The 25,648-nt window shown below is 48.9% G+C and overlaps 1 protein-coding gene across 1 annotated transcript; it reads left to right on the top strand.

Annotated features, from left to right (window-relative positions):
• On the top strand, window positions 1–24,816 carry LOC119399037 (ATP-binding cassette sub-family A member 7). Its single transcript, XM_049417510.1, has 15 exons — window positions 1–139; window positions 2,381–2,566; window positions 3,036–3,211; window positions 4,029–4,157; window positions 6,625–6,742; window positions 7,778–7,935; window positions 9,120–9,275; window positions 11,504–11,714; window positions 13,353–13,605; window positions 14,356–14,444; window positions 18,721–18,863; window positions 19,419–19,702; window positions 21,177–21,577; window positions 23,030–23,155; window positions 24,536–24,816. The coding sequence occupies exons 1-15, from the start codon at window positions 1–3 to the stop codon at window positions 24,814–24,816; spliced, it is 2,850 nt and encodes a 949-aa protein (XP_049273467.1).
• The last annotated feature ends 832 nt before the right edge of the window (window positions 24,817–25,648 follow it).

Raw genomic sequence — 25,648 nt, 5'->3', positions numbered from 1 at the left:
ATGTACACCGTCGACTTCAGCCAAGACGCGGCGGCGTACGCGGACGGCATCAACCCGGTCATGGTGACGGTGTCCTTCCTGCTCTTCGTCGTCGGCCAGTCGATCATACCGGTTTTCGTCACGGCGGTGTTTCCGAAAGGTGACGCGCCGAGAGTCTTTCTCCGCTACGCCAAACTGGCCGTATATTCGCCCACACAAAGCACACGGCGGAAACAATACGCCATGCCAGCGCGGAACACGCAGCACAGTAACAGCGAAAGCTGGTGGAGCGGCCTTTCTATACACCAATTTCATAAGGAGGCTGCCATTTTGAAAGCTCTCCACCGCCGCAGCGCCGTCTAGCGTCTGCGATGTTTCGCCGCCCTTTCGGTGTGTAGGGTTCCGCGGCGGTATATGCAGCGTATACGCTCACTTCACAAGGTATTGCTGTTCTTCGCGGTACACGGGCAAAACAGAGCAACGCTTCGCGAGTGTAAAGGTGCTGGTAAATAATCGCTAGCTGTCAGCTTCAAAACGGCTGAAACAGCAAGCAGCGGCGGCCCACGAGACGTTCCCGCAGCAGCGCCGACGATGAGTAGGATGCCAATGCAGTTCTTAAGCAGCATCTGTAAATTGATAATTGCTTTGCATGTTTTGTTATATCTGGCCTTGGTGTGGTTCTTAGAACATGCACTATAAGAGAGCGTTAACATTTAGGACAACTCTCGAAGTAATCGGAGAAACGTAAATGGAGACGAACGAACACGTAGACCATTGTCCGGCTGCGCGCTAGGTGACCGCATTGGTGTTTAAGATGACTCTCGGGTTTCCGTGCCATGATTATTCAAGTGAAACGTAGCCCCGCCACGGTGGTCTAGTGGTTATGGCACTCGACTGCTGACCCGAAGGTCGCGGGATTGAATCCCGGCCGTGACGGCTGCATTTTCGATGGAGGCGAAAATGTTTGAGGCCCGTGCACCAGGGGCGTAGCCAGAAATGTTTTTCGGGGGGGGGGGGGGGGGTTCAACCATACTTTATGTATGTTCGTGCGTGCGTTTGTATGTGTGCGTGCCTATATACGCAAGCAAAACTGAAAAATTTCGGGGGGGGGGGGGGTTTGAACCCCCCCAACCCCCCCTTGGCTACGCCCCTGCCGTGCACTTAGATTTAGATCCACGTTAAAGAACCCCAGGGGGTCAACATTTACGGAGCCCTCCACTACGGCGTCTCTCATAATCATATCTTGGTTTTGGGACATTAAACCCCAGATATTATTATTAATCTAGGCACAAAGAGCCTTTAAGTCAGGAGCAGTATTATGCGTTATGGGCTTGGCGAACAATTGAATAGCTAGCCTGCCTATAAATAACCTGTCTGCTTATTTTATTTAGCTATGTTCAGTTTTTTTTTTTTTGACAACTCCTCTGGCTACGCCAGTGGATGTCATTCAGTGGCGTGGTGCAGTGGATGAAATGATAAGGTCAGTATGAAAAGAATTCCGTTCAAATTTATAGTGTTATTAGTGATCACGGATAGAATTCGGCAGATTACAGAGCATTTTAGTCGGAAAAATTACAGTAGGTGACCCAAACAAGGCACAAGTTCAGGTGGTGATGGAGGCTTGTAGAGTTGAAAAATCCTTGAACAGGGTGTGTTCGCTGGAGCCAACGTTTTGGCAATGGTCTTGTCTTCTTGACAAGTGCTGCCTTGAAGAAGACAAGGCCACTTGTCAAGACGCTGGTTCCCCCTTTCAAGGATCTCACGGAGCTCATCTCAAGTGGCCCGGCCTCGAATAAAATGAAGCAGCTTCTCGTCATGATTGCGAAAGAAACCGTGGTGCGACCCTACACGAGCCTATACGGCATGTAGTTCTGCGGACAGCGTGTAGTTTGATCGCTAGGTTATCTGAGAGAAGTGGTAATATTAGGACTGGGCAAATGAACTTCAGGATAACTCCCAAATCCTAATATTGTAAGAGTACATTATGCAGGTTGTACTGTTTCACGTTATGCTTAAATTTGGAAATCATTTCGGAATCACCTTCTGCAGGTAATGCAGTTTAACGTTGTGCCTGTGTACACATAGTTTCGGAATCACGTTCTGCAGGTTCTACAGTTTTACGCTGCGCTTAAACCTATACATAGTTGCAGAGTCATCTTTCGCAGGTGGTACAGTTTTACATTGTGCTTAAATGTACACATAGTGTCGGAAACGCTTTCTGCAGGTTCTGCAGTTTTATGTTGTGTTTAAATGTACACATAGTTTCGGAATCGCCTTCTGCAGGTTATACCATTTTATGTTGAGCTTAAATCTGTAAATTGTTGCAGAATCATCTTTCGCAGGTTCTACAGTTTTCCGTTGTGCCTAAAAGTACACATCGTTTCGGAATAACATTCTGCAGGTTGGGTGAGAACGCTCCTCTTCGTGGCACTCATCACAGTGGCACCGGCAACGGTCAGCCCCACTGCCGTGACGGTTCCCGGGTACCTGACCACGACCAGGAGAAGCAAACTGTTCGCAGGCATTCTTCCTCAATCCGGCCTCATCTCGGTCATGATCATCATGTTTCTCGCGCAGGATTACGAAGGTGAGTGCTCTCCTCATATCTGCTTACTAACCGCAAGTGAAGCACATTTTCTTCCTATGGCTTTACATCTACACGGACAAGATATGTATACGGAAAAAGATGTCAACTGTTTTTAGAGGCTAGGGCGGTAACAAGAAAGTCAGTTTCGCCGCAAGGGCGATGCAATAAATGCGATAGCAACAAAAATGGAACGTTGTAAGAAGTAAGGCTAGCAGCTAACGCCTTCAGGATGCGAGCTGGCGTAGATCTACGAAACGCTGGCGTAAAAAAAATACGGCCGCTACAGCGAGCGAAGTGGTTTTGGTACTGTCTGTCGCTTCAACGCGTAGTAAGCGGTGAGAGCGCATCACGTAAAAAGGTATGAGCTGTATGCAAATCTTTGTGGAGATAACACGCGCGCCCGCGCCCGTTTGATAAGTGTTCGCAGTTGTTGTCCGAGCGACCTCGTGATTTCTTTGTGTTTTCCCAGGAGGTGCAGGTTGGTCTGTGGTCACCAGGCGCGTGATGGGCAACAACGTCACCATATTGGAAATCTGGCTGCTCATGTTCACCTCCGACGTGGGCATCGTGTTCCTGACGTGGTACCTGCCGCAGATACTGCCGTGGTGCACGGACACTCCGCGCAATCCGTTATTCCTCCTCACGGTGAGGATGGTGTCACCTAATACGCTTCAAACAGACTAAAAATAATGACTTCGGCAAAAACTTAGACGGCTAGGCACCACCAGCGGAAGGAAGCAGCACAAGAGCGTCTTTTCAGCGCTCTTTTTTAGTGTTTCGTGTTTTCTGCTGGTGGTACTAAGGAATCTATAGGTTTTTCTCGAAGTTATATACCAACTACTTAAGAAACAAGTTCTGCTTATTTATAAATGTAGTGAGTTCGAGCTTGCCTCTGTCACGTTGGTGACCGTATCTTTGAGGCCACACACAGAGTTGAACAAGAGATGACCTGTTCCCTAATTGTATCGATTTGAGCAGCTATATTCTATTTAGCTAATGGAGCGACGTGTCGGTTTATAAGATACCTTAATAAGAACTTCCCCATGATCCATTACCATAAATATTCATTATGATGGTAAATTTCCTATAAATATGGTGGATATTCTAGTGGGCATGGTGCAGACAAGGTGGGTGTTGTCGTGTGCCTGACCTAAAGCACAATTAATCTGTTTTTAACCAACGCGGGAAGTGTGCTTCGAGCGTTATTCCGTTGTCCGGCTAGAGCGCATCAGAGTGCTCTGAAAGAACCAACCTGCCGAATGAGTTTAGAGCACTGGATGTCAACCAGCACAATGTGACAGTGTAGCCAGAGTACTCCGGAACAGCTGAACTAGATCATCCGAATTTACCGTTAGACTGTCATAAATAAGATGGTGGTTGCCAAATATTTTGAGATATTTTCTCGTAATCTATCTAGTGCACGTTCACACTCTCCCTCGTTTGCAAATTTCGTCTTTCGCAGCTGAAGTACTGGAAGAGGGACGAAGCGAGAGTCAACATCAATGCGGCCCCTCTCTATAAAGACCCTACCCGCTTCGAAGAGCTGCCGCCCGACGTGCGCCCCATAGTTCAGGCCAGAAACCTCACAAAGGTGAGCGTCAATATAGCGTACATTGGAGACGCCGTACGCGGCTCGGTATAATGCAAAATCAGCTAAACTTGGTTGATACGACGTGCCTGCAACTCCAAAGAACAAAATGGAGAGCGGAGAACTCCTGTACCAATTCACCTGGAATCACTGACTATGATTTCTCTCGTCATTACCTTCGAAACGGGAAGGCGACCTGTTGGTAGTGGGCGTTAAAGGGGCTCTGCAAACCTTTTTTAGCATGGTCAGAAAACGCTGCCGATCGGTAGTCGAGGCTCCTCAGAACACGCGAGCAAGATATTATAACGCAGCACCCCCGGCCTCAAGTTTACAATTCTCAAAGTCAGCTATAAATAAATTGTTGCCTCTTCTTTCTACAAATGATGCCGTATACCCAATGACCAAGCCACATACTCGAATGCACGGTCATTGGCTGAATTGAGCGTCGTGGTCTGCATAGTAACTGTGGCCACCACGGGAGGCCGCCACGTGCCCTTTCGCTCGCTCGCGATCACACTGAAAGTAAGCCGCGCGTTCGAAAAGAAAAAGTGCTCGTGGTCATGACGTGTGCGTGACGTAACTTCTTTCCCCTGCGTCATCCCTCCCTGCTTAACTTCCAGCGCGCTCGTCGGGAGGAGAGAAGAGGGAAAGCAATTACAGTGTGCGACAAATCTCTCTTGCTCCGCTCGTACTCGACGGATTCTAAAAATGTTTGCGGCGGTCGATTCATGGGGCAATAAAACTCCTTTAGTGAGGCCATTCGATGGTTACTAGCAAAAATGTTGCAGGGCCTTTTTAAGCTCGGATCCAGCAGTTAGTTACTCCTACAAGAGTAACAACTCGGGAGTAACTACCAACACGCACTATTGGGAGGGGGTGGTAAGCTCGGCCCCAGAGGTAGGTACTCCTATAGGACTAACTAACATGAGTAACCGTTAAAACCCACTGTTGACAGTGGTGTTATTAGTTAGAAGTAAGTTACTTCTCTAATAGGACGTGATTACTAGTGTAAAGGAAACAGGGGCGAGAAGGAAAAAGGTACCACACACGTCCCTGTCCCCTTTACGCTTGTAATCATGTCCTATTATGCTCGTTACCAACTGGCCCAACTTTCCGCCTTATCTAGTTACACCTGTAAGAGTAACTTAGGGGTAACTAATAACGCCCACTGTTCGCAGTGGGTGTTAGGCGCAGGCCAGTTACTTACTCCTATGGGAGTAACTAACTTATGAACGAAACACGCACTGTTGACGGTTGGTGTTATCTCGGGCCCAGCGAATTGTCAAAAGTGACATTTTTCGCAAAAATACCTATTTTTTTGCTTACCATCTCCGCTCAAGCTCGGTCTCAGCATTTAGTTTCTCCCAAAGAAGTAACTAATTTAGGAGTAACTATTAACACCCACTGCCAGCAGGGCGCCTCCCTATTTCGTAGGGAATGCCGACAGTAACCATCGTCAGTGAGCCAAGGTAAACGTTTGGAGGAAGAACGTTCTATGATAACGTGGTGAACTTAGGTGCCCTGCCCGCGCCCATTTCTTGTTTTCCCAGACTGTATCGAGCAGGCCACAGTCGATGAAACCAACACGCGTGTCAAGACAGCAGTGAACGCCTGTGTTTATTGTCATCGGTCTTTTATACCAGAACAAGGGAAAGGGGGTTAGTAGAGAGCAAAGAAAGGCACGCGTAGTTCAAACGTACATTGATAGCTTGCGCTCTTAGATCTAATGCGATACACTGACGAGGTGGCTGAAGAGAAATGATAGGCGCTGATAAACGTGTTTTACCGTCGCGTCCACCTACGCACACGTGACGAACTCCTACGTCATGATTCATGACATATATGTAGACATCACGGGTAGGGAGGCCGGAATGAATATATTCCAGTTTTCCAGTGTATTTTTTCCTGAGGCTTCGTGTCGGTGGTTCATGGGACTTAACACACCAAAGCGATTCGGGCTACGAGAGGCGCTGCAGTGGAGGGCTCGGGATAATTTATGCCACTTGGGGGCTCTTTAACGTGCACCGATATCGCAGACTACGTGGACGTGTAACATTTCGGAATGCGACCACGGCGGCCGCGGATATCGAACCCGCGTCCTTCGTGTCAGTACAGGACTTCGTGTCGTTAGGACCTTAAGATCCTAACGAACAGGGCGCGCTTTAAACGGCGTCGCCCCGCTCGTCTCTCGTCGGTGTGGGACTGTGCGCCTACGGCTCCGTACTTCGACCTACAGGCTATGGTCGCCTGTGCTAGTGCGCTTATCTCTCGAGGGAGGTTCAACAGATGGCTCATAGCTTTGTACGTGTTGTGCTCTGATCGCAAAGTTTGCGTTGAAGCCATAGGCGACACGAAGGTCACTTCGCTTGCTGCAGCGGCTGTGCTTGCCAAAGGAGTGAGCTGCTAGCCTTTTTCGTATGACATTCCAAACTTCGTCAATGCGGCGATACTTCTTTTTTTTGGCGGACAGTTCATCGGAACCGTTCCCGTACTGAACGGGCTGGACCTGAATGTGTACGAGCGCAAGGTGACCGTGCTGCTGGGACATAACGGAGCCGGAAAGTCTACCCTCATGAGGATCCTGACAGGCAAGTCCGCGCATCCGAGTGACGACAAATTTTACTTGCGTCGTTTAACCGAGCAACGTGTGGTAAAACAGTGGTGAAACTTTGGAACAACTGCTTAATTTTTGTTGTCTAAATATTAAAAAAATGGTTTTCTAAAAAAGCGCGGCCTCTGAGATCCGCTTCGGCAGCGCGACGAAGCATCGATGTTAAACGAAGCGAACACCTCTTCTATTAAAAAGATATAATACAGGAGGCGCTGCCCAAGCAATACACCCGGCCGCACGAGTGCCTCTACCAGGCACCTATGTCAAGGATTACGGTCGTCTGCAGTTTTCATGCTGTTCAATGCTTTAACGGTGGAGCTGTTTAAGCTTGGCAAAACTCCGGGATCACAAGAGTGGGTGGGTATGCGCCACAGGAAGCGGGTATATGCCAAGCAGCTCCCACCATAGCATAGCCATGCATAGTATGACATAGCAAGGGGGTGGGAAAGGGCAGTGAGGGCGAGGAGAAAGAAAAGGAGGAGGAAGAGGGTGAAGAATTGCATAGCCTTTGTTTTAACCAAAGCAGACACATGCGCACCTGTCCGGGTTGGGATGACATGCGTTTCTTGTAGGCTTGTGGATTATCATGCGCTGTTTTGTTGGATATCGTGTTATGGTTTGGCGTGTATACTATCTTGTGTACACAGTTATGCATCTTTTTTTTTTAGAAATAAAGTACCAGTTGGAATTCAGCGTTCGCCTTTGTCGGTTCTTTGTCTCCTCGTCTTTTTCTGCGCTGTACACAAGTTCACCGTGTATAGCACAGTAAAAAGGAGGTGAGGGTGAAGAGGAGGGCAAAAGGCAAAGCATAGCATAGCCATGTGTAATATAGTATTGTGTAGTATAGTGTAGCAAGGGGTGAGAAAGGAAACTGAGGGCGAGGGTGAAGGAAAGGAGGAGGGGAAAGCCACCAGCTTTGCGGATTTCTCGGGTCTTCGCACCAGTAGTGCCTAGCTGCCCCAATTTTCTTTTGCTGCAGTTTGGCATAAGAGGACTTCCTGCTTTTGCGTAGGTACGCTCGGTGGACCGACGAGCGGCGTGGCCATTGTGTGCGGTCACGATGTGTACAACGACCGCGAGATGGTGCACAGCCAGGTCGCGTTGTGCGAGCAGAGTGACCTCTTCTTCGATGACATGTCCTGCGGGGAGAACGCCCTCTACTTCGCCTCGGTAAGTGTGGCGTGTTAGAGCTCGTCAAAAGAAATGAAGAGCTCTTCCACAGCTGTGAACACGGAAGCCAGCGTCCGTGGCTGCACTTTCTGAGCAAGCGACTTCACTTCGTTTTCGCGCCCATTCCCTCCGAGAGAACGACAAGAGTTGGCGAGGGGAACCTGTGGCGAGAGGCCGAGGGGCGAGGCAAAGCTGTGGCGAAGGGACGATGGGCGACGCGCGCCGAGAACTGTCCTACGCGTCGTTTGTCGAGGAACGCGATCCGCCAGAACCCAGCCATATACAGATGCGCTGTAATAGCTTATGTTCTTAAGCCTCACAAGCAAGATGGGTGGACACACGATTGCATCTCTATACCACCAGCGCGGACAACCAAAAACCAGTCTGAAGCCCAACTCATCATCACCATCACCATAATTACCATCAGCCTATTCTATGCTCACTGCAGGACGAAGGACTCTCTTGACGACCTCCGATTTAACATATCCTGTGCCAGAGCTGATCTCATTTTGTACTTGCGAGCTTCTTAGTTCCGTCACTCCATCTATTTCGCTGGCGTCCTCCGCTGTGTTGTTTCACATCCCTTGGCGACCATTCCATTGCTCCAACTGACCACGTGTTGTTTCTCCAATCGTAGGACTTCTCTCTCGTAGCACAGGCAACCAGCTAAGCAAAAGTGAAAATTAAAATTAATATGGTTTCGCAACTGAAAGAGCATTGAAGTATGCTAAGTACAAAAGAAAAAAAATGATGACTCATTCAGAAAACTAGCTAACATAATAGCCATACACATGATCAACGTCTTACTGAAGACAAGGATTGCGAAATGAATTCTTATGTGGATCGAGGAAATATACACCTTGTCTGTGAAACGCTGTAGCTGAAGCCTCACTGAAGCACCCATCCCCAGGTGTTCTGTTATGGACGCTGTCTAATTCAACCATCTTGTCAAATTTCATAATGGCGGCGTTTTAGGCCAATCAAGGAGGCCGTACCAGCTCTCTGGGCTAATCAGAGTTGACCAATAGCGGAATATGACAGCATGGCGGAACATTACAATGTCCAGAATAGCACCCCAGTTTAGCATTGTTTTTCTCTTCAGCCGAGACAATGTTATTATTTTGTTCACTCACCAGAAGTCATTACTAAATGTGTTTGTTCTTACTCTTTCTGCCGAACCGCAGCTCAAGGATGGCCACGGCACCGACGTGCAAAAGGCTACGGCGAGCATGCTGAAGAAACTGGGCCTCGAAGACGAGAAGGACAAGATGCCCAGTGAGGTATCCTGCGCAACGCTGCGCATGCTGAGTCTGGCCATCGCCATCGCCTCGCAGCCCAAGGTGGTGTAATTATTCGTGGAAAATTCATCTAGGGTTGTGTGCCAGATATTCACTGTAAACGGCGAAATATACAACTTAAGCAGTCAGCGGCCATCTTAAGTCTCATTGCAATTCTCAGTTTTTTTATTCATATACCCTTAAGGCCCATTCGGGCATTACATAGGGGGTTTTGAGACAGTTACACGAACTTGCAAATAAGACCATTGGTAATATACACTGAAAATATTAAACAATGTAAAACATACTACTATTAACAAGGCCGGGTGCAAGAAGATTGGTAACATATAAATCAAATTGTTGACACAAAGTTACAAAATCAAGGATGCTAAAGAGAGCGAGAGATAAAAAGAACACTCCAATTATACACTGACAGATAAAAATACAATGAAAATTGAGCTGAAAAAGTCGATTTGTACAATGAAAAGGAAAAGAAAGAACTTGTTTATATACACACATGCACATACCCACATGTATAGGCTAGTAATACATTCAAGAAAATGTTCAAGTTATTAACAAAAGCGTCATGATCAATGATCGAAGCTATGTCCCTCGGTAGTGCGTTCCAGTGATGTATGGCTAGAAGTACGGCTAGAAGTATGGCTAGCCGGCAATATGAATAGCTTTGTGAAGAGCGCATCGGAGACAAATACGATAAGGGCTATCTTGTTGTCTAAACAAGATGGCGACTCAGCGTAATGCTCGGATCTCGCTGGCATACTAGTCATCTGCGCACAAGTAGGTCTCTTTTTTTTTTTTCACAGCGGGGTCGAGGATTGACAGTGTACTGTGAAATTGTGCTTCGCTATCTGGAGGGTGGACCATGTAGGGTAGAACCGTAGTCCCTCAATACTTTTTTAAATGTATTGAGGGACTATGGTAGAAGTGTGCTTTGCTACAACCGGGGCGGACCATCTATGGCGGAATTCTTTCACTGTAACGAGTGTTGACCATGGGTTGCAAAAATTGCGTTTTGGCTTTCGGATGGCTGGCTGTGTGTCGTGAACTTGCCTTGCTAAATAGAGATTGACTGCGTGTTGTGAAAACGCGTTTTTGTTACGTACGAACACCGGTGGTTGTCTGTGTGCTGTGAAATTGTGTTTCACTGTATCGCAATATTGTGTTTGTGTTTGGCCGCATGGAGGGTTGAGTGTTAATCATAAGAATTGTGCTTTGCTGCACAGGCAGTCGGCGGAACTTATATCTTACCGGTACTTACCTACGTGGCAAAAGCATGGTGCTTTATGAAGGGGGTTCAACTCATATTGAGGATTTAGGACGACGCAGTGAGCCATGGAATAAAAAATGGTAGGTGCAACTTTAAGAGACAAGAATAAGGCAGAGTGGGTCAGGGAACAAACGGTTGTTAAAGAGACCTTAGTCGAAATCCAGAAGAAGAAATAGGCATGGGCAGGGCATATAGCGTGAATGTAAGACAACCGCTGGTCATTAGAGGGACGCTAAAGTGAAACAATGAATCGGTTTAGACTGATAAATTGTACTGTGAGAATTATAATGTCGTTAATATAACTATCATATGTTCATCAATAGAGAAGGAAATCAGGGTCAAAGTTTTGATCTTTAAATTCAGCGCCGAAATATCAGCGCGTGACGTCACGGATTTCAATGCGTATTTTTTCGTATATGGCGACATTGGCTCAACAAAAATTTCTAAAACTTGGTGTGTTGACCATGCTGTTTCCCCCCCCCCTCCTTTCTTCTTCCCTGGAGGACAATGTACTTCATTTTTACCGATTAGGAACTACGTATGATGTAGTAGACGCCGTCAAAAAGCTATGATGTCACGGCGTTTGCTGCTGGAATTCCAAGATGGCGTCGCCAGTCGCATATTCTTTTCGCGCTTCTTCTCGCTTACGAAGCTTCTTCTCGCGGTACGAGTGGTTATCTCGGTATTGTGAAATCGCAGTTTAGTATAAAGCAAAAAATCGTTTTTCCCTGATGTGTGTCCCTTTAAGTAACAGACTGGATTCCAAGAGAAGGCAAGCGCGCCAGGGGGAGGCCGGAAGTTAGGTGGGCAGTTGAGATTGAGAAGTGTTCGGGGATATTGTGGCCGAAGCAAGCACAGAACCGGGTGGATCGACGAAACACGGCAGAGGCATTTTCCCTGCTGTGCGCGTAGTCAGGCTGAGGATGGTAACGCTGTTGTATCATACAATGGTGGTTCGATACGTGAGACGTCGATCGCGAAATATAACTTTTTTCGACGACAGCTGCTCATGCTTGACGAACCCACCACCGGAGTGGACCCAGCTACACGCCGGAAAATGTGGGACATACTGCGGAAGATTGGGAAAGAGAGGACGCTCATGTTCTCCTCTCACGACATGTTCGAGGTGGATGCCGTGGCTGAACAGATCGTCGTTATGGCCGCGGGAACGGTCATCTGCAGCGGTTCGATGACGTTCCTCAAGAAAGCCTGCGGTAACTATTGCAAACTAAACGACCCCCCGCCCCCCAATTCCAAGCTCTAGCATAATCCTGCGCAAAGTGTTTAACTAATAAGTCATCTTAGACAGTGAATCGTTTATTAGTACCTCAAGGGTCCCGGGGACATTACATGAGGGGTGGGCAAGAAAACGTGATAGATAAAAAGAAAGCAAAAGAGCAAAAACAGCACCATCAATAACAAAAAAAAAAGAGAAAAACAGCAGTAGATCACATTTACAAGGATAAAATATGGCTTTGTACTGCAGTTTTAAATTGGGCAAACTAAGATGACATGGCGATGTGGGCGGGAAGGTCGTTCCAGTCTTGCGCAGTCTGCAGGAAAAATGAATAGCTAAAGCGTGATTAAGTGGGCCAGTTGGTAAAGGTTCATTGCGGAACAGTGCAAAATAAGACGAAACACTAAAGATGAGAAAAACACGGAAACAAGCGCCGACTGTAATCTGGTGTTTTATTCCCAAGAACAAGCCACTACAGGGGAAAAAGTCGAGATAACATAGAGTTTGTGGTTCACGTATGTGGGCCCTATATTGAGTTGGAATAAGTCCAAATTGATAACATCGCCCTGGGCGTCGTATGTTCTATGTGCGACTGAAGGTGTGCGAGCATGTGTGGGGGGAGGTGGTGGCAAAAATCATTTTTAACGCGATAGCGTTAGAGAGCTCGTTTCGCAGAAATTCCGGTGTCGGCGTTTTCGTCTGGGAGCGAAGATTTGAGATAGATGCAAATAAATAGAAAAAATATTCGGTTCGAGTGGAATCTGGGTGCTGAACCTGCAACCCCTCGTTCCGTGGCGCGATGCTTTTAACGGCTCGGACACCACGCACACATCCTGTAGCATACCGACGGCGAGCTATTTGTATGCACCATTTAGCGTTGGTGGTACGCACGTCTCGCACAGGTTCTTCAGCGGCTAGACAGAAAACCCGCGAGATGACACAAAGGGCCCACAGACGGGCTTTCCGTGTTCCGTCGCGCCGCATGCATGGATATAGGAGCCGGCGTACGTCTCCACTTTGGATTTCCTTGCGGCGCAGCTTAGGCGTCGATCGAGAAGCAAATCCAGGCTAGCGATGGGGAAGGCGATACGAACACGGTCCGACTACGCTATCGCGTTCTACTCTTGAAAGCGAAGCTCGAGCGTCCTCCAATTTTTTTTTAACAAAACAGAGATGTGGGACCTCTTTAGGGGTCCCTACAAAATAGTTGGAGTCCCCATTCCGGGACTTCAGTGGTTGAATCCGCCGCCTTAGCTCTCTGTACCAAGGCCTGCTGGGCCTGAAGGTGTTAGCAGTCGAGTAGGGCCGCGGGGGGCGCACAATTTCGAACCGCTGTCGCGCTCACCTCCCACTGTTTGCAGCATGTGTTGCGTGTACTTCTCAGTCGCCGCAGGTTGAAAAATTCTTACTTTTAATGTCTTACGGCGCTTTCGGCGTTACCATTCCGTGATTAGGCACTCTGACCGGTAGGCTTTCTATAGTACTAGAGAAGGTAGGTACCATAAAAATTGGTTGTCGGCCCCTTTAAGGCAAGACAAGTTGAAAATATTAGTACCCTTTTAAACGGTTACATGATAAGTATGTCCTGACCGAAGTCACTGTGTGTGCGTTGCAGGTGTTGGATACACGATCACGCTCGTCAAAGAGCCTCGGCTATTCAACATGGAGGGCGCGCTCGCCGTCGTTCGGAAGGCCATACCCGGCGCTCGCGTGCACGTGGACGCACAAAGCGCAGTGAGCATCAGGCTAGGCACGTTCGACCACAGCGGTTTCCCGGGCCTGTTCGAGACGCTGGAGCGTTCGTCCGCGAAGCTCGGCATCGCCGACATCGGCCTAACCGTGGCGACGGTGAAGGACGTGTACAGCAAGTACGCCGACGCTGAGCGATCGATGGAAAACTACGTTTTATTAGAGAGTGTTAGCACAGGCGTGCGCAGGGTTACCCATGAGGGGGAGGGACTTCATCGCAGCGCCCTCCCATCCCGTTGGTAGAGTCCAAAAGGCAACACTCTTCTTAATGGAGGAAAAAAAAATGAAAATTAAGTTATGACGTACTTCTCACAATGGCCTGCCCTTGGTCCCTTCCGGGACTAAAGATGGGAAGTAAAAAGTTCTAGGAATGCAACATCAGGGGCCTTCGGCCGTCATTATCGTCAAAAATCTGCGTGGCCATCACCCTGCTCTTTGAACAATGACGGGACGAGTTCGACTAAGTAAATGTATGGGGCAGACATTGTGCCCTTAGGTGATTAGAGGGGGCCGTCCCCCTGCCGCCCCTTTCCGTGCGCACGCCCGTCAGTGTCAGTACTTGGACACTGAAGCGGTAGAGGCTCCAGGGTCTAAGCCCTGGAGATATTTTGTTCGCAAGCCGGAGTACGCAAAGGAACGCAAGAGCTCGAGGCCCCTACCGCCTCGGGGTCCGAGTACTGATACTCTCTACTGAGAGCTTTCGTACTTGGTGCCCCAAGCCGTTGTAGTCCCAAGCTCTTGCGCTGTTTCCTACTTTGGTTGACGAACAGAAGAACGCAGGTATCAGTACAAAAGAATGCAAGAGATTAGGCTCACAAGCCACTGGAGCACCCAGCTTTTGCGTTGTTTTGTATTTTGGCTATAAGCAGAAGAACGCAGGGAGAGTACTCCGATTTATTGCATCCCTCGCCGGAGATATCGACGCAGCAGGAGAGCGCGCGCCGGACGCGCGTGTTCGGTGAGCGAAGCAGAAGATGAAGAGGAGGACGCAGAGAGCTCGCGCCTGCCGAGTGATTTCGTTGCACGCGCTAGGCGCGCCAGTGCGGTTGATGATGATGATAGTCAGAGTTTGGCCGAGCCTAAACATGTCCGCTGTTAAAAAAACGGCCAGTATTGGTTGAGACAATCTACGCGCGCGTCAGCAGTAGTGATGCAGAACTATCGATGGTACTATCGATACTATCGATAGCTGAGTCACTATCGAACTATCGATAGTGAAAGATACTATCGATAGCGCTATCGATAGTAAAAAAATCGATGGTACTATCGATAGTATAAAATCAACAGCGCGGACTCACTGCAGAATAAACTTGGTTTTCCGCGCGCGTGGTACATAGTGAAGCCGGAAGAGCAGGCTGAAGGGCAAGAAAGTTGACATCATTGCGTTCTTCACCAGAGTGCTTTGCTGACACATGATTATAAAGTCAAACTGTTAAGCTGTAGCGGAAAGGAAGCCTTTGCATGTGGTAGGACTGCGCGGCTTCAAAGTGATATTGCATTTTATGATTTCAAAATAAAAAAATACCAAGAAGTTAATTGTAAGGTGCAACTGGATACGAATTTATTGATGCACATATTCCGCCATTTTGACGGCGGAAATAGTTAATTGCTCTGCCAAAAAATTGCTCATAAATTAAGCGAAGCTGGTAGTAGGCTATCACAAATATTTTGGCAATATGGCCGGCCAGCAACCGCATTATTATTCACACTACTATCGATAGTATTGTCACGTGGTTGTGACGGTGAAGAATGCTGCAGCAAGACTGGGAAATACGGAGCTCTTTCTTTGGGCGAACTTGTGTCCAGAAAATCAAAACTCAAAATACAAGCGATACATGCTGCGCACTGATAGTGGCGGGAGCAGTCGTCAGCCGTTGAGTAATCTGATCATCAATGGAACGCGTCGTCCTTTATACATCAGTCATCAAACCTTCCAGCGTTATCGCTGGTGCTCGCGTAAGCTCTCGAATAAACTTGACTGTTCGCGTCCGGCGCGTAATCTTAACAGAATGATTTCAAGCAATTGTGAAGCTTCTCACACATTACGGCGCGGTCTGTGTCAAACGTTGCTAACAGTCTTTGTGGGTGAAACCCGAATACGTCAAAACAAAGCAATAAACACGCGTGGCAGTAATATCATAATATCGCTATAGTAATATTAACGATGGTACTACCGATTGCACTATCGATAGTTTGTCGATAGTAGCACTATCGATAGTTTGTTTACACTATCGATAGTTTAAAAAAAAACTATCGATACTATCGATAGTCAATTTACCGATAGTTCTGCATCACTAGTCAGCAGCCTAGGCTGTGCAACTGTACCCTAGCTACGTGTCTCGTAGTTGTGACGCGCGCGCGTTCTTCCTTTCTTTCTCTTCCTAGGATCAACTTTTACTGGACGCCGGAAACGAAGACCAAGCGATTAGACACCGTCAAAGGCAAGCAGAGTGTGTGTATGGATGGCTTGCAGTGACGTCACAAAAACGTCCGCGTTGTAGTGCCAGCAAGTATGTGACGTCAAGTTAATGTTATCAGTGCATCGCATGTAGATTTCTTTCGTTATTTCTGCACAGAGGTCGATAATATTTCGGCCGCGTCGTGATTACATTGAAACAGCTTAAAGGGGTACTGACACAAAAATTTTGGCTTCGCGTTTTTTTTTTTCTGCAATGTGCTACTTGGGGCTTGTTGGTCATAACACGGCATATCGTTTGCTGCAGCGCGCGACAGATAATTACAGGCTCGTCATTACCGACCATTGTCAGTTTCGGTTTCAAAAGCGACAAGGCTCCGGGTGCAACTATCACCACCTAGCGGGTGCAGCGCTCGATCACGTCAGCACACAGAATTGTGACGCAATTCCGCGCGGTTCGCGAGCAGCCGCCCAGAAGTAGGCTACTGGAGCGAACGCGGCAAAAAAAAAATGGCGGGCATGACGTCATCATAACTTGTTGCAGCGTGGTCACGCGAGGGAAGCAGGGGGTCACCAAGGGTTACCTTTGAGGGTGTCAATAGCCCGAGGGTGTCTATCACTCACGCAAACTTCGAAATTCATTTAAAATATCTTCCAAGCTATATTCGCTGTTGATATTTTGCAGATGTTATACGCATGTTCACGGGAATCGATCCCGCCGGCTATATCGGCCGCGAAATTTTGTGTCAGTATCCCCTTAACAGCAACGTGATTATGCCGCCTTGACGACGCCAACGTAGCCGTAATGTTGGAGTACCAGCTGCTTTAAGTTGGGTCCATGACATTGCGTGCGAGCTATCGATTCGCGTGAACCGCTTATTCACGTAACGAAGGTTTAATAATTGGGAAGTCCTGTGCTAATCATACTTATGCTTCAAGGGGAACTGCAGAGGTACGCGGTGAGCCAGGACAGACTGATAAAAAATGACTTTAAAGCTCAATTTTCAAAGCTTTGGCGGTAATGTAGCAAACAGCGTAAGAAAACGAAGGCGCGAAACTTGGCTTTTCTCGCTTGCCGTGGATTGGGGTGGCTATATGAGCTGAATAAACACCAATATGTGCTGACAGGCTGGCGGACGTTCCCATGTAAGTGGGCTTTGTTAACGCGCTTTGTCGTCCTTGGCGTTTTAGCTTGGAAGCGTATTAGTTGCTGACGTCATGTCATGTGGTTAAACATTCGGTACTTGCCCTCTTCTAGAGCTGCTGCGACTGTGTGACGTCATTAACTCCACTTTACTTTTCCCTGATATGGCGGTCGAGCTGCAGGGAGAGTTGAACGCCGACCTGCTGTTTCTTTTTTTTTTTAATTTCTGGTCGGCGTTCTTGCAAGCTTGCTAGTTTTACGATTTGGTATTCATTACGATGCAATGAAGGTCGTTGCAATCGATAAGAACACATACCCACCGTGGTAGCTTTAAAAGCAAGCTGTTCCTTCAGCTTAGCAAGTGAGGCTTAGCAGGCAAGGATTCATTTGCCGCCACGCTACGACGGTCGCATTTCGATTGGAGCTAAAATGCAAAAATACTCTATAGTACACTAAAATACACTCACACTCAAAGGCGGATGCCCGCAAGCATGCACCAATGAGCGCGCTCTCTCGAATGACGTCATGACATGGACCGTCGGTGACCACGCCTTCGGAGAACACTGCCGAGTGCTTGAGCGGGACTATTTCTTAGCCGCGGAGGTGATCCGTTGCCGCGCTTCGGTCATCTGGGCGGGGCTTTCCCCGACTTGTATCCGGTGACAGATTGCTTAGATTAAGGCTCACGTCAAAGAACCTCAGACGGCCAAACGTATTCCAGAATATCCCATTACAGCGGACCTCATAGCCATACTGAGGTTTTGAAATGATAAACTGATCATTTTTAATTGTCGCTCGGTGACACGACGCATAGGTGGCCGTGCCGGCTCCGTTTCGTTGCTTACGAGTAGTTTCTGGTACTTGCTAACCCTAACGTGGTCGCCGAGTCCGAGCGAACCATTTCTGCATAGCTTTGCAGAAAACGCGTAAAGTCCCCAGTTATCTTGGGTGTCTACAGAGAGCAGCATTATATTTAAACACCTGGAGACTGTCTGCAGATGTATTTTATAAAGGATGAACTGTAGGCTGTTGGAGCCCGAGTATAAAACTACCTATCGCTAGACATCACGTGATTGTATAAGGGCTGTTCCCTGTAAAAAGTTCGCAATCTCATCATTGTATTGAAGTCATTAACGATGATATACGTTGCATGATACTTAACGCAGGTTTTTTTTTTTTGTAGATTTTCTTTTTCGTCTTTCTTTGGCTTGCCCTTTCGACAACATTTTCCACCTGCCTCAATGTTTTTCTTACGTACAGACAGGTCCACAGCTAAAGGAAACGCTTCCGCGCAGGGTGTGTCCGGCTTTCGCTCTCCTGCAAAAGCACAGTTGCTTAGATTTGCACATAACTTCTGGAGGTTGACAGCTCTGAGTTCTTTAGAAAGACCAGTGCCGCGCACGAACAACGTTTCCACATCCACTTGCAGAGGCCAGCAATACGAAAGGTGCTCATTCGAATGTTCCTTTTAGCAGTGAACTTTCAGCAGTGGTCTTAGCAGTGGGCATTTTCTTCCCCTCACATCATCTGGTAGTCTTGCAATGTCATTATTATTTTTTTCTCAATTTAGCTCATTGCTGACTAGAGTGTACAAGAACGGTCGTATATCCCGTGTTGCGAATTGAGGCAAACGAAACTTCCCTTACGTTCAATCGAAATGTCGCACACCTGCAGGTGGCGACGTCGCCGTTTTGTGCAAGCCGGTGTCGAAGCGTAACCGAACGTCGGCGCAGTGCTTCGAGGCGCTGTTCATGAAGCGGCTGACGTACATGAGACGGAGTTGGGGCATCTTCCTGGTGTCGTACGTGCTACCGCTGGTGCTGCTTTGGCTTCTGCTAGAGGTGGTGTATTATTACTCGCGGCTCTTTACGTGTATCAAGTGCGCGCACGGTGGTGTCCTCCTGCACGATGTATAGATTATGAAGGATATTTCTTCAGTGAAGAAGCTGGGAACGCATCAGCACGGCGTTTATAAAGTGTTTTAGGATTACTTAAAATTTTGATTTATAGCCCACACATAGATCTACCTATAGAGCGCATGTCTATGTTAGACTGAGACGAGATGCTGTTGAAGTACCGGAACCTAATCCCCTCATGTTCTTTTATTTACAGCTTGGGTCCGAGGGTCACCTAAGCTCTCGCGCCGACCGTCAAATCGCGTCGCCAAATATTCTTTCAGTGGGCGATCGCGCTGATGGCAGTGGCGCTATGTCTGCCCGCTCACTGACATACCAAGTCCACCGACGTAGTGCGTCACGCACTACCAGACGCGCGGAGGCAACGGATGGTCGTTATAAACTGACCACATGACCACTATAGTGGCCTGCATGTACCCTGTAGATCAACCTCGTGCGGGATTTTTTTTCGCGCAGGTCCAGCCCGCTCCGTCGCCCAAGGGTATGCAACACGAACAGGAACTGTATCACCTGTACGGAGCGTCGGAGATTCGCCTAGGGTACAACTTTCCCGGCTACGCGGTCGTGCTCCAGGGTGGCGCGGCAGCGGCGGCCAACTTGAGTCGTGCACTGGTGGTTCTCGTGGAGGCCGAAGGGGGCAGCGTCCGCAACGTGTCGGACTTCAACAAGACGCGCGTCGGCGACGACTTGGCGATCTACGTTCGCACTTATCCGATGGCCATCCTCCTGGAGCCAGATCGGTGAGATCATTTCGCGAAAAATACTAACAGGGTCCCCTGTGCATTCGCCTAAGACGACTCGAAGGCGAAAGCCACCTTCCTTTTCTTCTCATTTAATGTATTGATCCTCCCGCGCCCCCATGCGGAAGCTGTCTGCCCCTAACGTAGTTTTGCACTGCCTCCGGGTCGGCCCGCGCCATTGACCAAGCGACGATGTCTTGTGATGACGTCATCACGTGACATCATAGTGACCTCATGATGACGACGTGGTGACATCACAAATTTTGGCCATCTGAGATGCCATGGTGACGTCACTATATCACCTTGGATACTTCATTCATATGGTGACATCATCATGTTATAATTTTTTTTCGTCACTCGTGTTGACAGCGATGGCGCCGGACGCCGACAGTCAATTTTCGCGTTAGACGAGGCATTCAAGGCTTTCGTGGTAAAAAGCGAAGCCCATAGCCCGACGCCACGACGTCGTATGGCTCGCCTAAGAAAGCCTCACAGACGCATATCGAACAGGCCATATCTCGCCGTTCAGTGACTGACAGCTGTGTGTATACAGGTAACAGCTGTGTATACAGGTAATCACCGACGGCCAAAAGAGCGTCGGTGATTAGACGCAGAACTTAAGCCGAGGTCGCCTACTTAAAGAGTTATTGAACACCACGGCAGGACTAGAGGAAAATGCAACACGCGTCGTGCTTACCCTCTAGCCCGGTCGCGTTTTTTCACGGGACGAGCGGAAGCGGGGAACCCGAGGCGGCGTCGCAGAGCCATTTTTAATATGGATGGATGCTATGAGCGAGGCCGAAGCTTGGCCTGAGGTCACCACCTCGCACTGTGTTAAGGCGTTGAGAAAATTTCACTTCTATTGGAAACGCGCCGAATGGGATGGACGCGTAGCAACGACAGGAACAGGAGCTAATCGCGGAAGCCACGGTCATAATGCATTACTTCCCTGTACTGCTCCCAGACGGCGACACCATCCCGCCGACCGAGCAGTGCGAAAGGAAAGTGGGAGATATAAAAGGTGCGTTTTTAAAGCCTCCAGAGTGTGTGACCGTGGCGCAGTAGATAGCGTGCCCGGCATCTGTAGTCGCGGACCGAGAGGTTGTGGGTTTGACTCCCGTTGAAGGAATGTCTTTTTCTTTGCCATCTGATACTGTGCATTATTTCGACGTCATTTCCGTGACGGAAGTACGTCGCTGGAATCTTGGTGGACCCTGGCATAGAACACTTTCGTGTTAAAAATTATTGAACGCGAGGTGTCGCTGTAGCCAACGTTTCGACAGGCGGTCTTGTCGTCTTCAAGGCAGCCTTAAAGACAAGATCACTTGCCGAAACGTTCGCTTCAGCGACATCTCGCATTCAAAAATTTTTTCATCGCTTCAAGCTTCCATTTTCCCGTGAACTTTTTTCTACGCTAGAGCGTCATGCCTATAGTGTACTAGAAACACTATAGTACTGCCAACCGCCATCACAGGGTCCGTCTCATGGTCGACCCGACCGATCCGCTCACTGTGCCCGTGCTCCTCAACCTCGTGGACACGGCCGTGCTGCGCCTGCTGACGCGCCAGCCGACGGCCCGCATCGTGGCCAGGGTGTCCCAGCTGGAAGTGCGCAAGTTCTCGGGCCGGGAGTCCATATTCCTCTTCTGGACGGTGGGATGCCCGATCACGTACGCGCTGGCCTTCTCGGCGTTCGCCGCGTTTCCGGCCGCCGAGAGGCTGAACGGAGCCCGCGACATTCAGCTCATGACCGGCTTGAGTGGCGGCTTCTTCGTGGCTTCGCACGCGGCTTTCGACTTCGTCCACTACGTGGCCTTCGCCGTCCCCTGGTGCCTGATCTACTGGAGAGGCGCCGGAAACTCTGCGGACACTTGCGGTGAGTGCGTGAGAGCATTTTACGTCACCTAAGAGGACACGATTATACGGATGTGTAGTCGGATACAACTTCAGAAGTCCGGAGACGCCCGGCCCAGGTGATCGAATCGCGGCAGACTATGGCCTCCGCGACTAAAGAAATAGTCCCGCTCGTGCACTCCGTAATGTTCTTCGAAGGCGGGGTGACCGGCCGTCCAACTTAGACGTCGGCGAGGAGGACATGCCGCAGACTTCTAAAATTGTATCCGACTATCAAGTGATTTCAGCAGAAAAAAGATCTCATCCTTGAATACCCTAATCCTTGACTGAGGAGGTATCTAGCAGTGGCACTCGAAACCTCGGCGTACGTGTGCGCTGGTGTATTCGTTGGGTTATGTTTTGTTTCGGAGCGCTGCCGAAGCGCATCTCGGAGGCCACGTAGTAACTACAGCGTGGTTGAGATCTGCTGCGCCACGTGCCGCAGCGATCTCAGCTCCTCATAAGGAAACCGTAGGCTCTTTCAATGAACTAATTCAGTTTATTTTCATTAATTTTGACAGTTAATTGGCCCTATATTAGGTAAGTTCATTCTCTCATATCATATGTATCCAAAATAACTAGTTAACTTGAACCACCAATTTCATACCAGTTTTATTTTTTAAAGACGTTTTTTGAATATTCGGTAAACCGGAAGTAAGTGATCGACCGAAAGTGCTTGGAAGAGAAACAAATAGTTTCTCTAAAGAAATTGCAGGGCTTTTTCTAAAGAAATTGCTATGATCATATCATTCTACATTTAGAACACGAAAACGTTACTTTTGGCTAGGTTGCTGCTACGGAGGAGCGCTGCTAAGCGGTGTTGCCGAGTTGTGGTGAAGGGGTACGTGCTCCCTTTGTAGATACTACGTCGGTGGCCACGTGTGGCGGATGTCGGCGCGCTTGCGCAGTGCGTCGACTATATTCCTATGCGCTTTCCTTCCCCCCTTCGATTCGGGACTTCCCCTTCTGCGGCTGGGATTCCCCTGTGCCTCGCCAGAGCGGCTGCAGAGGGTTGCTGCAGCACTTGGCGACGTCGGCGTCAGTTCCGGTGGGAGAGGTCACGTGCCTTACGAACACGGCTTTTGCGGGCGCTGGCCGTGTGCGCGCTTTCGCCAAGTTGGCCAAGAAACTATTTCGCGTTCAAAAGCTTTCATAAACCGGCTAGTGGTTATGATGCTTGACTGCTGACCCCTAGGCCATGGACTGAATCCCGACCACGGCAACCGCATTTAAATGGAGGCTAAATGCTAGAGGTCAGTGTGCTTGGATTTAGGTGCACGTTAACGAAACCCAGGTGGTCGAAATTTCCGGAGACCTCCACTACGGCGTCTCTTATAATTATATCGTGGTTCTGGGACCTAAAACCCCTACGGGTATTGTATCAGACCAACTAGCAGTCTTGACGTTTGCTCCGTTTTGATCCTGTCTACGGCAGCCCTCATCTTTGCCACGTTCGTGCTGTCAAGCCCGTCGATGATCGGCATGGCTTACCTGACGTCAGAGCGGGCGCTGACAGAACTCGGGGCCATGTACAGCCATTTCCTGTGGATATACTTCAGCGGTAAGGAACCCGTCGCGATAGCAGACGAGAGCCCGCACTCTTAATAAATATTTCCCGCGCCAGATTCGTTCGTAAAATGACGATTTCAGCCTGGTGTACCGGAGGCAGTGCAAGGGGTAAAGTGGCCAGGGCCAACGGCAGCGAACTGTTAAGAATTTGGCCCCAGTGATTTTGTTCACTTGAGGTTGCTGGGGTGATAATCCATACAGCAAGTGTGACGAGATACGTAGCTCAGGTGCGCATAATGCTTGATGCTTGCCTGGGTAACATGGTGACTTGCACACCTTTGCGACGTGCCTGTTCGTTTTATGTGGTTTCATCTCCAATGGAGAATTAGAAGCGAGCAAGGAATTCATTTCAAAACGAAACTATACTCTCGGTATAGCCAGTAATCTTCCTCTGTACATGCATTTAACTTTGTTCTTTTTTTTCCTTTTCAGCATCAATGAGAATTTGAACGCTGCCAATGTGCGAGATTGTGTCTGTCCATTTCCAGCCCTCATTTTGTTCATTTGTTAAAGAGTTATGGCTGTTCTTTTCGAGTTACCGTATTTTTCGGTCACCTTGTATGTACTCAGCCGAGCGCACTGGGGAGCCAACTTACCAACATATTCTACTTAACCGCGGTCACCTGGACTCGAACTCACTGCCATTTTGCTCACCCGTGCTTGCTTGCACTCAAACTCTGCAAACATATATTCAACAAGGCTCACGCGGGCTTGCACTCGCGGGTAGGTCTCAGTCTGAGGGCGTAAACATATGAGTGACATTTTCTACATGTTGAACAGAACCAACCAACAAGGCAAGGAAAGTATAGGGCGCGTTATGTGTGGTAAATATGGTATAAATGTGAAGAAATTAAAGTGGGCGAAAAGACAACTTGCCGCTGGCAGGGACCGAACCCCTTCCTTCGTTCACTCATCGCAAGGGTCTTGTTCTGGCAGACTTGATGCCTTCACGTAGTATGCGAGGGATTACTGGTCAGCTGACAGCTCGTCAGAGTATCACGTGCTATGTGACGCCAGCAGGCAGAAAAAGAAGTGTTCCACAATCGCCGTCACGGCTGCGAGCGGCGCTAACTAACACTTCCAGGTTTAAATGCAAGGACATACCCGATAAAGTAGACGGGAGGACGACCGCCGCCGTATCGGTCGCGTTATTCGAAGGTAGCAGGTTCGGTCCCTGCCGGCGGCAGGTTATCTTGTCGTCCACTTTAATTTTTCACGTACGTTTATCATAATTACTACAAACAACGTGCCCTATACTTTCCTTGGATTGATTGTTGGTTTTAGCAAAGACAAAAGAGCCCTTAAATCCCCCTTCTTCGTTCTTCCCGACGTGTGTATTTGCTATGTTATTACCCTCAACATTTTGTTGCAGGAATCGTGTTGTACTTCGGCGCTCGGCTCTTCATTCTCCTGGGCGTAGAAGTGATGGAGTACGCGACGCTCCTGTTCCCGCCCTGGGCGCTGCTCTCCTGCTTGCTCAAGATCTCGAGCGCCGACATCGCCGCTGAGCTGTGCGACCGTCAGAGGGCGGCGCCTTCGACGTCCCCGACTGGTCAGGGACGCACGCCCGTCAACCCGACTGTCTCCGCGAGAGCCTGGCGCGCCATCTTCCCAACCTGGAGAGTGGGAGGTCAGCTATGGCCCTTCGTATAGCACTATAGTACCCCGTTGCAATTGTAAGCGATGAACAGTGGCCCATAACGAACGAAGCCTACACCTTGCAGAGTGGACAGTTAGACAGGAGCATAAAAGACAGTGGGCGGGCGTTTTTTCACATCAAAACTGTATGTTGGTGGTCCGCGAGTCCGTGAAAGCGCAGAAACTATAATAAAAGCTCTCTGATTTAAACCTAACGACTCTTAGCAGCCGTCGCAACTTAGTATTCTTAAAGCTTGCGCATTCAATCATTACGTCATATAAGTCTTCTCCCCTTAGTTCTTACATAAAATTTACCAAGCCTTCCTCATCTAGGAGGTATCGCCATCTCGACATTCTGCCCTATCCGCGATGGACAGCGCCTATAGGGGCGCCACTGAAAGCCGCGTAGCGGCGGCCGTTGGAACCGCTGGTGGGTCGCGTAGCAGACGCTTCACTTGCGCGCGTGCGATTTGCCGCTTGTGCGCGTCCCAGATAATTACTTTTGCGGCGATAGTGTGCGCAAAGGAGCCGCACTTTATAATAGTGGACACGTGTCCGATGTCAAAGCTGTGTGGGACGACAATGTACGTCACCATACGCGCCAAGTGTTTGCCACAGACAAGCGTCGACAAGCTTCCCTACGAAGTGGAGCTCATCGTAAGTACACCGCCTTCGTTATAACGTCGCGTTCAATAATGCCTGTATGCGTTGACGCGTGAACCAACGTTTTTTCTCGACATAGTAGCTTCGTTTGCGTGCCATGTGTTTATATAGTAGATTTTGAGGGAGCGCTGTCGCACCGGCGTATAGATTTCACAGGTGCGGCCTGTGAAACTTTGAAAGCAGC

This window comes from Rhipicephalus sanguineus, chromosome 7, assembly GCF_013339695.2.
Source record: "Rhipicephalus sanguineus isolate Rsan-2018 chromosome 7, BIME_Rsan_1.4, whole genome shotgun sequence".
Lineage (NCBI taxonomy): Eukaryota > Metazoa > Arthropoda > Arachnida > Ixodida > Ixodidae > Rhipicephalus > Rhipicephalus sanguineus.
This window is presented reverse-complemented; position numbering and strand designations above follow the sequence as displayed.

Excerpts from the sequence above, each read along its gene's own strand:
- LOC119399037 (XM_049417510.1), top strand. The coding sequence starts at position 1 with ATGTACACCGTCGACTTCAGCCAAGACGCGGCGGCGTACGCGGACGGC. Across the intron at positions 14,445-18,720 it reads GCGCCGGACGCGCGTGTTCG|GTGGCGACGTCGCCGTTTTG; the intron begins GTGAGCGAAGCA and ends GCACACCTGCAG. Across the intron at positions 23,156-24,535 it reads CCTGTGGATATACTTCAGCG|GAATCGTGTTGTACTTCGGC; the intron begins GTAAGGAACCCG and ends ATTTTGTTGCAG.